The sequence below is a fragment of the Leptopilina boulardi genome, unplaced genomic scaffold, assembly GCF_019393585.1.
Source record: "Leptopilina boulardi isolate dan_hultmark-lab unplaced genomic scaffold, ZJU_Lbou_2.1 LbouV2_223, whole genome shotgun sequence".
Classification (NCBI taxonomy): Eukaryota; Metazoa; Arthropoda; class Insecta; order Hymenoptera; family Figitidae; genus Leptopilina; species Leptopilina boulardi.
This window is the reverse complement of record NW_026137778.1, coordinates 1,113,927-1,128,135: the sequence shown is the minus strand read 5'-3', so window position 1 is coordinate 1,128,135 and position 14,209 is coordinate 1,113,927. Positions and strand designations below refer to the sequence as shown.

The 14,209-nt window shown below is 23.6% G+C and overlaps 3 protein-coding genes across 3 annotated transcripts in view; 2 read left to right on the top strand and 1 right to left on the bottom strand.

Moving 5' to 3' along the window:
* Nucleotides 1–4,451, bottom strand: part of LOC127279759 (homeobox protein vnd-like) — a 30,828-nt gene extending 26,377 nt beyond the window's left edge. Inside the window, exon 1 of the mRNA XM_051302296.1 lies at nucleotides 4,145–4,451. Coding sequence (XP_051158253.1) covers nucleotides 4,145–4,227 — 83 coding nt within the window. The 5' untranslated portion in view covers nucleotides 4,228–4,451. The remainder of the gene's footprint in view (nucleotides 1–4,144) is intronic.
* Nucleotides 4,452–5,563: 1,112 nt separating this feature from the next.
* LOC127279766 (uncharacterized) lies at nucleotides 5,564–7,314 on the top strand. Its single transcript, XM_051302308.1, has 4 exons — nucleotides 5,564–6,045; nucleotides 6,462–6,720; nucleotides 6,802–6,910; nucleotides 7,023–7,314. The coding sequence occupies exons 1-4, from the start codon at nucleotides 6,018–6,020 to the stop codon at nucleotides 7,074–7,076; spliced, it is 450 nt and encodes a 149-aa protein (XP_051158265.1). The 5' UTR covers nucleotides 5,564–6,017; the 3' UTR covers nucleotides 7,077–7,314.
* A 1,483-nt stretch (nucleotides 7,315–8,797) lies between these two features.
* Nucleotides 8,798–13,868, top strand: LOC127279757 (Golgi resident protein GCP60). The gene is made up of 4 exons (XM_051302293.1): nucleotides 8,798–9,006; nucleotides 10,679–11,745; nucleotides 13,075–13,134; nucleotides 13,569–13,868. The coding sequence occupies exons 1-4, from the start codon at nucleotides 8,826–8,828 to the stop codon at nucleotides 13,668–13,670; spliced, it is 1,410 nt and encodes a 469-aa protein (XP_051158250.1). The 5' UTR covers nucleotides 8,798–8,825; the 3' UTR covers nucleotides 13,671–13,868.
* The last annotated feature ends 341 nt before the right edge of the window (nucleotides 13,869–14,209 follow it).

Here is a 14,209-nt window from a genome sequence, read left to right as displayed (position 1 = left end):
AAATTTTTATATAAGAAATACTAATCTTTAATAAACTTTTATGAAATTTAAAATAGTTATTATAAAATTTGATAGAACGTATTTGATTCATTATTAAATGATACTAAATTTTATAATATCCTGTATAAAGTTTATTAAAGATTACCTATATGGAAATTTCGCTTTTTACAATGTTTACCACGACTTGAAAATATACTTTTACAAATAATTTGAAAATGCTTTTATAAAATTTCATAGGTATTTATTTTCTTTCCGTGCTTTAAATCATATTTTACTATATGAAAAATGAAGAAAGTAATTTTTAATTTTACAATTTTTTTTTTATTTTTCAGAAATTTTATTGTTTCAAAATCCATACAATTGATTGTTCAGAAACATGAAAAAAGTATATTAAAAAAATCTGCAATGAAAAATAATGAAAATTGCCATTTAAAAGAATTTTTATTCTTTGATTACAAAAAATTTTCTTTTAAAAGAATTTGTTTCATTTGTTCGAATTATTATTTGACAAAATTTCCAATTAACCTATTTTTCATATTACAGAATTTTGTCGTTACCGAAAATTCATTCAATAAAATTTCTATTTTATCGATTTTTTTTCATTGTTTAAAAATTATTTTAAAAAAAACATTTTTTTAGATAAAAATTTTATAATTCTCCGTTTGAAAAAATAATTTGTTTTCTAATCGTTGATCATAAACGTTGTAGACTTTCAGCATCAAGAATTTGAAAATTCTAAGCTTGTTCAAAAAGATTTATATTCAAAATTTCGAGTTTTTTTCATATTTCGAGTCAAGCTTTCAGAATAATTTCAAAAAATTCAACTTTTCAATTCCTCGAATTCTTTATCCTTATACCCTCGAAAGTATTAAAATTCTCAAAAAATTCAATAGGATATAAGTACTCATTGAGAAAACTTTTAAACTCTATTTGACTTTCAAAAAAAAAAAAAAGAAAAAATTGAGCTCAACTGACTTTTCTATCACATTTCTAAAAACACAGATTTAGAAATTTTGAACATTTTTTTTTCCTCTGTATTCTTAACGTAAAAATGGAAACCTATTACATGATTTTATTGTTGTAGACAAATAAAAATTGTATATAAGAGCAAATATACATTTTATTATTTGAATGAAAAGAGAGGAAATTTTCCACTTTTAAAATACATTTTGCACAAAAAGGGAACAAACTTTTTTTTTTTTTTTTGATATAAATAAAGAATAGAGGAATGCAGCTTTAATGCCTTTTGGAAATGTGAATGTGACCGCACTGAAAGTATTTCCTATGAGTTTCCGGCATTCTTGGGTAAAGGTGACAAAATTCCAATGAATCCAAAGTGAAAAAAGAAGGAAGAAGGAGAAGAGGTAAAAAAAGGCCAGAAGCATGAATGAAAGTATAGCGTTTTTACGTTCATTCATAAATTGGTTTGAAAGCCTCAGCGGGTCCTATATATGTGTATCTCTATATGTATGTTTGTGAATGAATGAATTACGTAGTACTACGTCTCGTAGCGACCTCGTAGAAATCGCCACGGGTGTCCCTTCGAGGGCCATTTTTCTCCCAAGGGTCTCATGTATATACACTCAACAGCTTCAACATCACACACCAATCTTGAAAACGTGACCCAAACTTCGTACGGCTAGTTAATACCTCCCTTTTTACTACAAAACGAGACAGTTTTCTTTTTTTACGAACCGTTTAAGAAGTTATTTCCACCAGTTTTGCTTTCCTTTTCATTGCCCAAATCCCCTCGTTTCCTATATTTTTTAAGACTTTTTTAGTTTTCTTTTTTTTTTCTTAATTCTACCTATATATTTCTTACAATTTCAATCGTTTTATTTTTATTTCATTTTTTTCACACTTCCTGTTTGGTTAATAAAAAGTAACAATAATGTACAATATACAGTTATTTATTTAAATAATGAAAACTGATAAAATTATTTACATTTACAAAATTTCGATTATTTCATTTTTTTATCATTTTTGTGATAAAAAGAAATATAAAATTAAAATACTATATGTAATAATCGTAATAATCGAGAAATATCCGTTAGCAAAATCTGCATTCATTTGTTTGCGTTTGTAAAATTCTAATTTTCCCAACGTACTCGCAGTATATTGAACGAATGTCTCTTAATTCGGTCAAATTCTCGAAAAATATTTTACCGTATAAGAAATTTGAAAAGCATATAGAAAATAAAATGTTATCATGGCAACTACTCAAATGTTTTCAAACTGCTGTCAGTCTTATAACCGTATTCTTTTATGCGTGTTTTGTAAATGTTATTTTTATATCTGTTTTTTTTAATAAACTTTTATACAAAGTGTACACGGATAAAAATATAGTAAATTTAATACACACATAGAATAAAATATACCGTGGATGTCCCAGTTACCGTCCACCTAAGACCTAGTTTCCGTCCAGTTTAATTTTCAAAATAACATTTATAAAAAAATTATTTTCTTTTATTTGTTTACTTAAACTAATAAGTCGATTGTGTGCCAAAAGGAATAAATTATTGTTAAAAAATAATTTAAATTACTATACGAGATATTTGTAAAATGGACGGAAACTGGGACATGGACGGTAACTGGTACATCCACGGTACACGAATAATAATTTTTTTGGTTAAGAATCATGTCAAAATCTTATTGACAATAAATTTATAAAGTAATCAGTGGAACGTTCGATTTTGACACTTTGCAGGGAATGATAGCTTTTTTCGATACACGGCGGGCAACTATAGAATAGAAAAAAGCAGGGTGAAGCAGGTGGAAAAAATATAAAAATATGTCATATTTCGGACGTTCTACTTGATTTCCAGTGGAAATTAACGTTAATATTTTTAAATGAAAGTGATAGATATTTTCCATATATTAGAATTAAACTTACAAACTATGCTATAAATTAACCTCAAAACTGAAAAATGACTAAAAAAAAATTTAATGGCTTATTTCACTCATTAAAGGCCTGAGCAGAATAGAAACGTAACCGAAGTCGTAATTGCAAACGCAAATGGAAGAATGAGTTAGAGAAGGATAGACATATTGTTTGTCCTTCTCTAACTCATTATTCCGGTTGCGTTTGCGGTTACGATTCCGGTTACGTTTCTATTCTGCGTTGGCCTTAAAAAAATCAAAATGTTAAAAATATAATTTTTTAGACTCAACATAATTTTTTCTTAAAAGTGAATATAACTAAATCTTCCAAAATTAATTGAAATTAAGTTTTATTATATGTAAACAACAATTTTCAATTTTTATATTTAACTATTTTATTATTATATTTTTTTATTTGCAACAAAATTATCGAGTATTTTTCCAAAATGAAGCGCATTTTTATTTTGAGATTATGTTCTGATATTGATAAACCCTTATAATATTAAAAATAATAATTTTTCGTAATTAAAGAGAATAATTTATAATAACATAACATTTTTTTTCAAATAAATATAATTAAAATCAAATTCTACATGTTTGTGTAAAAATAATATAGATTTTAATTTTTGTGTATACCCTATAAAGATAATTTAAATGAAAAATAAAAATGATAATAATAAATTAATTAACAAGATTAGATGAGGATAATAATCGTTACATGAGCGATGCTCATCATATAGATCGAGTTACGGCTATTTTCAAATTTATGGTGGAAACCAACAGGTGCTCAATATTCTGCAATCGGCCCTTTCGATTTTAGTCATCATTGGTAACATGACGTACCACTTTATATTCAGTCACCCTATAATATGCGTGACCCTCTTAAATGCTCATTTCCGTTTTTGGTTGCATTTTTTTTCAAAGAGACACTCCGCTCTTTATTGCAAATTGCAATTTTTTTTTCATTATGTCAAAATATACAATAATTAAATTTCATAAATATTTCTTATTATTAATAGATAAAATTAACACAAAAAAATTATTGAGTTTTAATTTTTTCTTTCTTATTTATAACAATTGTACTTTTGATACATTAAAAAGAAATTTAGGCTTATTTTATTTTTCTGTGCATCGAATTTATAAAATCTATTGTATAGTACCCATACAAAATAAATAGGTAAGACATTTTTTTTTAAAAGAAGAAAATTAGTTTTTCTTTTTTTTTTAAGTTGACGTTTGTATTCGCAGGATAAATAATACTTGCCTGTAATCTTCTTCGTTACTAACATAATCCGGTGGAATTAAATGCCAAGAAGAATCATAGCAATCATCAAAAGTGGAAGTCATTTTGTTATATATTTTTTTGAAGAGACACTTTCTCAAAAAAAAAAAAAAACTTTTTTCTTTTAACTTTCGGGATTTTATATTATATGATTTAAAACACTTTCACTCTTGAACTTTATATATCTTTAGATTTTTATCAATTTGACATGAAATTATTATAATTGTTACATGTTATTCAATTTTCGCTCTATACAAGAGACAAAAAAAAATACATAAAACAAGTTGTAAAAAATTTTTTAATATTAAAAAACTTTAAAATTGTGTAAATAAATAAAATTATTGATTTTTATACAAAAAAAATATTGTACAGCAAAAATTACTTGCAAATATGTATATTAGTTTAAAAAATTATTTTAACATTATATTTTTTTATAAAAACTAATTTTATTTTTTGTCTTACCAATTTTTTATTTTATTATGAAACTTTATTATTCAATTTTTTAAATTAGTACATATTTACTATAGGTTATTCATTTTGGATTGTTATTTTTTTTTAAATTAAGTTTGTTTACAAGCAAATAATTGTTTTAATAATTAATTTTTAAATTGGAATATTCTTATAATATACTCTATATATGTTTAAAAAAAAGGTACATAAAAAAATTGACAAATTTTCACTGAAATCAGTTTAACATTTGAACCGATCGTATTCATATGTTTTCACTTACTGATAATAATTTCAGGAAATATATTGATCAACTATACATTCTATCAAAAATGTTGCTACCAGATTAGAGATAGGAACGCCGACAACGTTATCTATTTGATCTATTTGATATTGGTGACAATAGATTGATTGTATTCTGTCTAAACGAAATAAAAGTCTGATAAATTTAAATCTGGATTTTTCTGGTCAATTTTTTATTTCACAAATATATTTCGCAAACTCTATGTATATTTCGAATACACTACCTGTCAACTTTTGTATATTCTATTTTTATAAATATGATTTTTAACGCATTTTTTTAATATATTCGTTTATTTGTAAACCGAAAAAAGTACAACAGTATCTAAGAATTTTTTCGCCATAATAGCTAAATATTTAATCAAAACTGAATGTTTGGCGATATGAAATTTTACATGAAAAACATCATAACCTCAAAGTGACAGTTGAATTTGAATAAAAATCGATTAAACAAATCAGTAAAAGCCAATTTTTTAAATTTTTTTAATTGTAATTGCATCTTTTGCATTGTAACGAACTGAAAGTAAATTATATTGAAATTACTACAGTTTTTAAATTAAAATTCACAAAATCTTTTTCATCTTCTTTCCCCTTGGCCTTTTGATAACAAAATCTGACACTTATTAGTTTAAGAAATACGCTGTGTCTATTTAGCCCGCTAACGGGAGGAATAGTGGTGATAGATTATTTAGCCCGCTAGCGGGAGAAATACGGGATTTTGGCTATTTAGCCCGCTTATTTTAAAAAATCATCAAAATGAAAACTATTCATTTTTCAGTATGTATTTAACATATATTTGTATTTTACTTATTTATTCTAGAATAATAAAATATATTTTATTATATAAAATGTATATAAAATTCAATTTAAAATAAGGCAATCGTTTATTTAAATATATAAATGTGATTTAATACAAAGTTTATTAGCTCCAAAATGAAGTGTTTTGGTAGGGTTGTTTATTTTAGACTATTCGTTTAAATAAGGTGAGTATTGTCAACTGTCAAAAATTATTGTTATCCAAAATTTGTATTTCGTGAGTGTAGTCGTGTGTCAACCCTTGTGGTTATTAGATTATTATAATCAAAGTTATCGTTATAGTATTTGAATAATGAGTGAAATTTGTGAAACTGTAGAAGGTACGTCAATTTTTAAATTATTATTTAATATTGTTGTTATAATTATTTTCTAATAAATTATTAAAAAATAGTTTATTTTTTTTTTTTTATATTTAAACTTTAAATTTTAAAATAAAAATTTTTAGAACATAATACGTTAACGGACGTTTCAAAATTGGAGACATATTTGTTTTCTATTATTATTCTTTAATTTCATTTAATTAATTATTAAATTAATGTTGTTGCAGAAAAAAATTTAAACAATTTTTTTAAACTAAATTTTTAAGAAAAATTTTTTACAATATATTTATTTTCTAATAAATTATTAATAAATAGTTTATTTAATTTTTTAATATTTAAAATTTAAATTTCCAAATAAAATTAATTTTAGAAATACAAATACATTTTTTTATTTTGTGAATACGTATATATTATAGGAAATAATACTTCTAACGGACGTCTCAAAATTGGAGACACGTTTTCCAGTTTAGCGGAACTTGAAAAAAAGGTGAATGAGTTGCAAAATGAAACCTATTCCATCTTTTATAAACGAAATTGCTTATCTAAAGCTGAAGGGCTGAAGAAGAAGCGAAAAAAGGTTTTAAAGGATGGAATAGAATATCACAATCTCAAACTCTGCTGTAAAAAGGTTGGCCACAATATGCAATCCACCAGTACTGGTGATCGAGAGTCCTGGTAATAAAAAGTTTATTAATTTGGAATTTATTTATAATAAACAAAATTTTAATAATAACAAAATTTCATTTCTTTTTCCAGGACTTTCAAAACAAATTGCCCAGCATTTATTATGTTTGCAGCAAATAATGAGGGAGATGCCCTATTCGTGAAAAATATGAATTTAACCCATAATCACGAATGCACAAAAGTACGTATTAAATAATTTATTATAATTATTTATTAATTATTCTAAATATTTTAATAAAATTAATTTATAATTTTATTATATTATAATTAAAAAATAAATAATTAATTTACAGGATTTGTTTGAGTGTTCTGGCCAATTAGAAAAAAAATATATTTCAGACAGATAAATTATTTTTTTCTGTATAATCATATGTATGTTAAGTTATTTTAAATATTATTTATTTAACCTAACCAAAAATTAATTCGATTTAAATATTTGTCTAAATTTAATAATTTATTTGATCGATAAAAAAATTTAGTTACGTGAAACAAATTTTTAACCGTGAAGGAAACATTTGGTTGACTTAACTATATATATAAATCTTTAAGTGCTCAATGAATGTATTAAGTTAATTTAACTAAAGTGTGCTTTAAAAAATTTTATTTCATTCATATAATCGATTATACTTAAATATTATAAAATGTTTATTCATTTTTTTTTAAATAATAATTTTTATTAATAACTGTATATTTTTGAATAACTATTAAAATAAATTACTTAAAAAAATAAATAAATAATTTTTTTTTAAATAACAATTTAAATAAATAATAAATTAATTAAAAATTATATAAAAAACTAAAATTTAAATTTAAATAAAAATTTATTTTTAAAAATAACTTTAAAAAATTTTTTAATTTTATTAAAAATTGATCATATATTAAAATTAATTTAAAAAAAAAATTTTCAAATGTAGAAATGTTAAAAATTTTAGGCATAACATTCGCCCTTCTTTCAATATATATGTATATATAGATTTATTAGTGGCATTTGATAGGATATTTATCTCTGGTTCAAAGCAAAATTGTTATCTTTGTATTGATAAGAAATTCTAAAAAATTGCTTAGCCTTATATCTATATTAATTTCAAATAAAAATGACAGTTATTTCATATCGATCTCTGTTCCCATTTTAATTTCTCCCCTCCACATTTTAGAAGATATGGTCAAATTTTTTTAAATTTCTTTTTTTAATTAAGAAATAAATAAATAAAAATAAAAAATTTTAATGGAAAAATTGTGTCTTTAATTTAATATTAAAATTTTTTTAATAAAAATTTAACATTGCTTTTTAAGAAAAATGTAATTTTTTTACATATACATTTTTAGAAATTATTATTATTATTGTCTATAATATATGAAAAAAGTTTAATGTCTTAATATTAAATTCAAAAATTATTTATTAGACATTAAATTTTTTATTATTGTTCATTACAATATTTTATAATTCATCTTCTTTAAATATTTATTTTTTTTAAATCTCTAGTTTTACAATCATTAGAAACAAATAATAGAATCATTTAAACGGGGTTTAAATTTGTCAAATTTACATTAAGAATTTTAAGTGAATTGAAAAAATAAATTAACATTATTGTTTTTCGTATAATCAAATCAAAAGAAAGTATTTTGAAACTCCCTCTCATAAAAGCAAATACACTAGTCAAATTAGAAACCTCTGTGTTTTATTATATATTAAAAATTATTCGGTTTTTAAAACTTACTGACATGTTTATTTATTTTTAAAAATATTTAAAATTAATATATTCAATTTTGTTTGTTTGTAATAAATGTTATTTTTTAATTATTTCATCAATAAATTATTTTATTATGTTTAAATATGACTAGTGCTATCCCCTAGTGATTGGTATTACTGTAAGGTAGATTATTTGAACAATTGCTATTGATTTTTTCAATTTAATATGAATTTCACTTAATTATAAAGTAAGAAAATAAACAAACCTTTATTATTTACTTTAAATAAATTTGTCAGAAAGATAGTGATTTTAGAATTTTTTGAAAATTGACAGTGTTTATAAAACCTTATACGGTGATGTTTTACTATTGGCATCACTGCACATTGACGTGTCAGTAAATTACAAATGGCGTCGACGAACGGCAACAACATCTCCGCGGTGGAGGAAAAAATTGAAAAATTAGAATTATCCGATGAGAAAATTAAAAATGATTCAAATGAATCGAAAAGTACAAAAATTTTCGAACCTCATCTCTCAGGTTTCGAGATGCGGGAACTTTATAAAATCGCCCTTAACTTTTATAAAGGTAAGAATATTTTGACATTTTAGCTTTATATATGTATTTTTTTTGACAATATAGGGTTGATTATCTCGTTTATTTTACTTAATTAAAAAAAAACCCTCATTAATTAATTAAAAAACTTTTTTTGTTTTTCTCTTATCCCTTTTTTTTATTTCATAAATATATCTTTATTAATCAAAATGCTTCAATGTCAGTTTAAACAACTAAGATTTTGTGTTTATCCATTCGTATTATTTATTCATCGCGACCGATATACTGGCAATCCATAAAAGTATTGACATTTAACACAGGCATATTCTTGTAAATTATTCAGTTGAAGTAGTCTTGCCCTTGTGTAATATACCTCTAACTCACATTAAATTTCTTCTCAATGTCGATGTACTGCATAAGGTTATAACCTCTAAGAACTGAGTTAAAGTCGCTTACTTATTTAAAAAGTCTAGTTATGCATATTGATCAAAAATTATTATTATAAATATTTACTGACGAAAACTAAAAAGTAAGAGAAAATTATCATCATACGTGGCAAATTTAATTAAACATTAATATCATTTTTTAAAACGGAACTAACTTTGTTTATCATATCGATATCATATCTTTACGTGAAAAATATACACAATAGGTTGGAAATAAGTTCAATCCTAAAGTTTTGGTAGTTTAAATTTTCTTGTGAATTTTGTTTTTAGACAAGAAATAATTATAAAATATATTTTGTATATTTGATTAAACTACATTTTTTTTTGTTATTTTTATTTGAAAGCTGAGATTTTTTCCAACATAACTGTATAGATATGAAATAAATAAATAAAACATGTACTTAAAATTAAAAATTTTTGAAAATAATTCAACTTTTAAATTCAATAAAATATTTTTTTATCTAGAAATATTCATAAATATTTTAAGTTTATGGCCTTAGGTCCGTAAGTGTAAAAAATTTAAAAAACGTTGAAAACTTTTAGATTTATAAAAAAATATATTTTTGCAAAGCAATAATTTTTTAATAATTCTGAACAAAAAAACCTATTTTTGAACTTTTAAATTAAACTCTTTTAAAAAAATTTTTCGTAGATGTTTTATTTGTTTCTTTTTGTGCTGAACTCGCACAATTCGAACAAAAATTTTTTGAAATTTTTTTTTGAAATTTCTAGTTTAAAAATCGTTTTTTAAATTTAAATCGGACTTAAATTTGAATAATTTATTACTACTAAAGGATTTTAAAATTGTTGTCTGAATTTTTTTTGTTCTGATCTTAAATAATTGTTTATTTTTAGTTACATATAATTGGCATTGCAAAGCTTAATGTTTTTTTTTGAAATTCGAGTTCTATTTTTTTTTAAATTTGCAGCACAAATGTACATAAAATTTGAACCAAAAGTTCTGATTGTTCACATAAACGATATTTTTGTTTAATCTATAAATTATTAAAAATTATAATATCAATGTAAAAGAAAACAGTAAATTAAAGAATTATTAAATTAATAACTTCTTAGATATTTAAAACAAAATTTTGTAATGAAATTCATACTTAAAGAAGTTGCAAAAAAAATTTCGTTCATTTGAACGTTCAAAACTTTTGGCTCATCATAAAATTATCATAAATGTACATATATATATACATATATATATTTTTTTTTTGAAATAAAATATTAAAATAAATAAAATTTTTTTTGTCTAGAAAAAGAAGGAAAAGCAGTTCATCTATCGTACGAAGATAAATTGAAACTCGTTGCCTTTACACAGCAAGTAACTCATGGAAAATGCACTGCCGAAAATGCACCGCCTTTAGGTGTTTTAGATGTAATTGGAAAAGACAGAAGATTGGCATGGCAAAATCTCGGTGATATCACAAAAGACGAGGCAATGGAAGGTTTTGTTGTTTTACTCGATAAATTGTGTCCTCTTTTTAAAACTGTCGTCGAAGCATTGAAACGTGACATCGAAGAAAAGAAGCGTTTACAAAAAGAAGAGGAAGTGAAAAAAGTTGAGGAGGAAAAAAGACTGAAAGAACTCGAAGAGGAGAAGGAAAAAGAAGAGGAGGAACGTTTAAAACAAGAAAATCAAAGGCGACAAATACAAGAGGCACTTAATCAACAAACTTATCATCAATTTCGTGCTTACGCTGAACAACAATATCCAGGTAATCCCGAACAGCAAGGCGTTCTCATAAGACAATTGCAGGAACAACATTATCATAAATATATGCAACAATTGCATCAAAATCAAATTCTCATTGAGGATCATGAACCATTGAAAGGTGGTGACAATAGTGGCGAGATGAAAATTAAAGAAACTGAAGACGCACCTTTACTTTTGAATGAGGAAGGAGTTAATGAAGAAGATTCTGACGAGCAACAAGATTGGCCGCCAATAGAACCATCACAAATGTGGACAAAAGAGGGAGTGGAGGATTTTAAAAATATGATTAAAAAAGAAGCTGGCGATGCGGTAATTAAAGTTGGACATGGTAAAACAATTACAGTTCGAGTGCCAACGCAAGATAATGCTTCGTGTCTCTTTTGGGAATTTGCAACTGACGGTTACGATATTGGATTTGGGGTTTATTTTGAATGGATTAAATCGGACACCAATCAAGTTACTGTTCACGTTAGTGAATCTGACGACGAAGACGAAGACGATGAAGATTATGAGTCAAGGGAAGATTTGGAAAGTGGTGCTGTTGATGGAGAACCAAGGCAGGAATCTAATAAGCCATTTGTATCACGAATCAGTGTTATTGTGCCTGTAAGTTGCATTTTTTCTTTTTACAATTTTCATTTTTCATTTACAACAGGGTTGATAAAAATCGTTATTATTTCACGGTACCTTGGAAACAATTTCAACATTCAAGTTGCATTCTTTCGACAATTTCTGTTTTAATTTATTCGTAGTATCTTTCTGAACATTTTCTGAAAAGAAAAGGACAAAACCTTCTCTCGCTTTTTTTAATTTAAATTTTTATATTTTCTCAGTGGCGAATTTAAAAAAGAACAGATTTTTGTGATTACACAAACTAAAATTTGATTTTAATTTGTCAAATTTTGTTCAAAAAATTGTAAAAGAAATATCGTTTTTATAGCGAATTTTCCTTACGGCAGAGAAATCCAAGAAATTCTGGAAAACTGTAAAGACTTTTGACCCGCTGGCTCTTTTTCAAATTTTCCGAGTTTTCTTTGTCGAATTTTAACAAACTAAGAACAGTTTCGAATTCTACGAAAACTTTCCAGTAAGATTTTTTTTGCAATTTTACGATTACATGTGATAACTATTAATAGTAATCGTTAATAAAAGTTAATTAATAGTTAATTAATAGTAAAATTGTTTCACCTTGGAATTTTCAAATTTTGTTATTGAAACTATAGTTAAAATACGAAACTTTTATTATAAAAAGTTATAAAAACTTATAATTGGAAAAGAATTCGAATCTTTCCTTAGTTTTTTAAAATTTGACAAACAAAACTCGGAAAATTTAAAAAAACGACGTGAGTTTGTTTTCGAAGACAAAATATTTTGAATTTCTCTACATTAAATTTGAAAATTAATATCAGATTATAAACTATAAGATGTATTAATTTATATTTTATATTTTATGTAAAATGTTATAATTTTTTGAACAAAATTTGATAAATTAAAATTAAATTTTAGTTTATGTAACCATAAAAACTAGTTTGTTTTAAAATCTGTCGCTATGAATACAAAAATTAAAATATTCTTTTAACTAATTATAATATTTTTGACGTAATATGTAAAGATTTTAAACAAATATTTTAAAATTTCGTGTTTACAATTTTTTAATTTTAAAAGGTCAATAACTGGATAAAATGTCAATTCAATTTTCGCCAATAGGTTAAAAGATGTATTTTTAACTTTAGAATATCCAAAATTAAATGTGAAAAATGTATTTAATATTAGTAAAATTATAAAAAAATTTAATTTAAATTAAAATTTAATATAATTTTTTGTTCAAAAACATTTTAATGTAGACAACTTTTTAATTTAAATCATTTAATTAATTTTACAAAAAGAACTTTTTTTAAAAGTTAAACAAATTTTTAATAAATCTGGTTTTTGTAGATTTATAGGAGAGATTCACAAGACGAAGTTTATGCTGGTAGTCATCAATATCCTGGCGAGGTGAGTTTTTAATCAAATTTTAGATCTTTGATTTAAATCGAAATTGAAAAAATTGTTCCTTTTGTTTTTGAATTAAAAAAATTTTAGAAATACATTTCAAGGAAATTAATGAGAATAGGACATATTTCCAATTTTATTTTGAACATAAATTAAAGGAATTATAAATCGAACAAAAGCTTTATTTATTTATTTCTACTTATTTTTATAAATTAATTTTTAAAATTGAAAACATATTTTTTCTTGGCCTAAAAATTTTATTGGAAACAAATATTAATGTAAAAAAATGTAGTTTAGATAATATTAAAAAATTAAAATTCTACAATTTAAATAATTAAAAATATCTGGAGAAAATAATTTTAAAAAATTAATAAAAATAAATAAATAACGAATAAAGAAAAATTGGGCAATAAATATTTAATAAACTTATTTTCCAGGGTGTATACCTTCTCAAGTTTGACAATTCCTATTCACTTTGGCGAAGTAAAACACTTTATTACAGAGTTTATTGCACAACGCCCTGCGTAACGAAGAATTAGTATCTAGTGTCATAAACAAAAATTAAAAATCAAAGTTATTACAATTTAAATGTGTATTTGTTGAACACTAGCCACCGACACATCTGCGTCAGTCTATTATTAATGCTAATTTGGCAAAAAAAAGCTCTGTGACCTATTTTCATGTAAAGCGAGGAATATATTCCTCGAAAAAAAATATATATATATATTTATTGTGTAGTTGCATAGGATACTTTTTTAATCCTGTATTGTAAAAATTATGCCATTGCGGAACAAAGTTGTTGAGTTTTGTCACATTTATAAATGAAAAAAAATATTATTCTCTAAATTTAAATTATTAAAATAATATTAATTAATTTGAATTAGTAATTGACTTTTTGCTATAAATTAATTAAATTTTATCAACAAATTAGTGAAAATTTTTTGTTCGTTTTTTGTTAAATGATTAGTAAAGAATAAAAATTAACTGATTTATAGTATATAAAAGTCATGAGTTCGAATTTTAAAATTTTTAATAATTCAGATTTAGAGAGCACACAATTCTTAATTGACGTATTAAT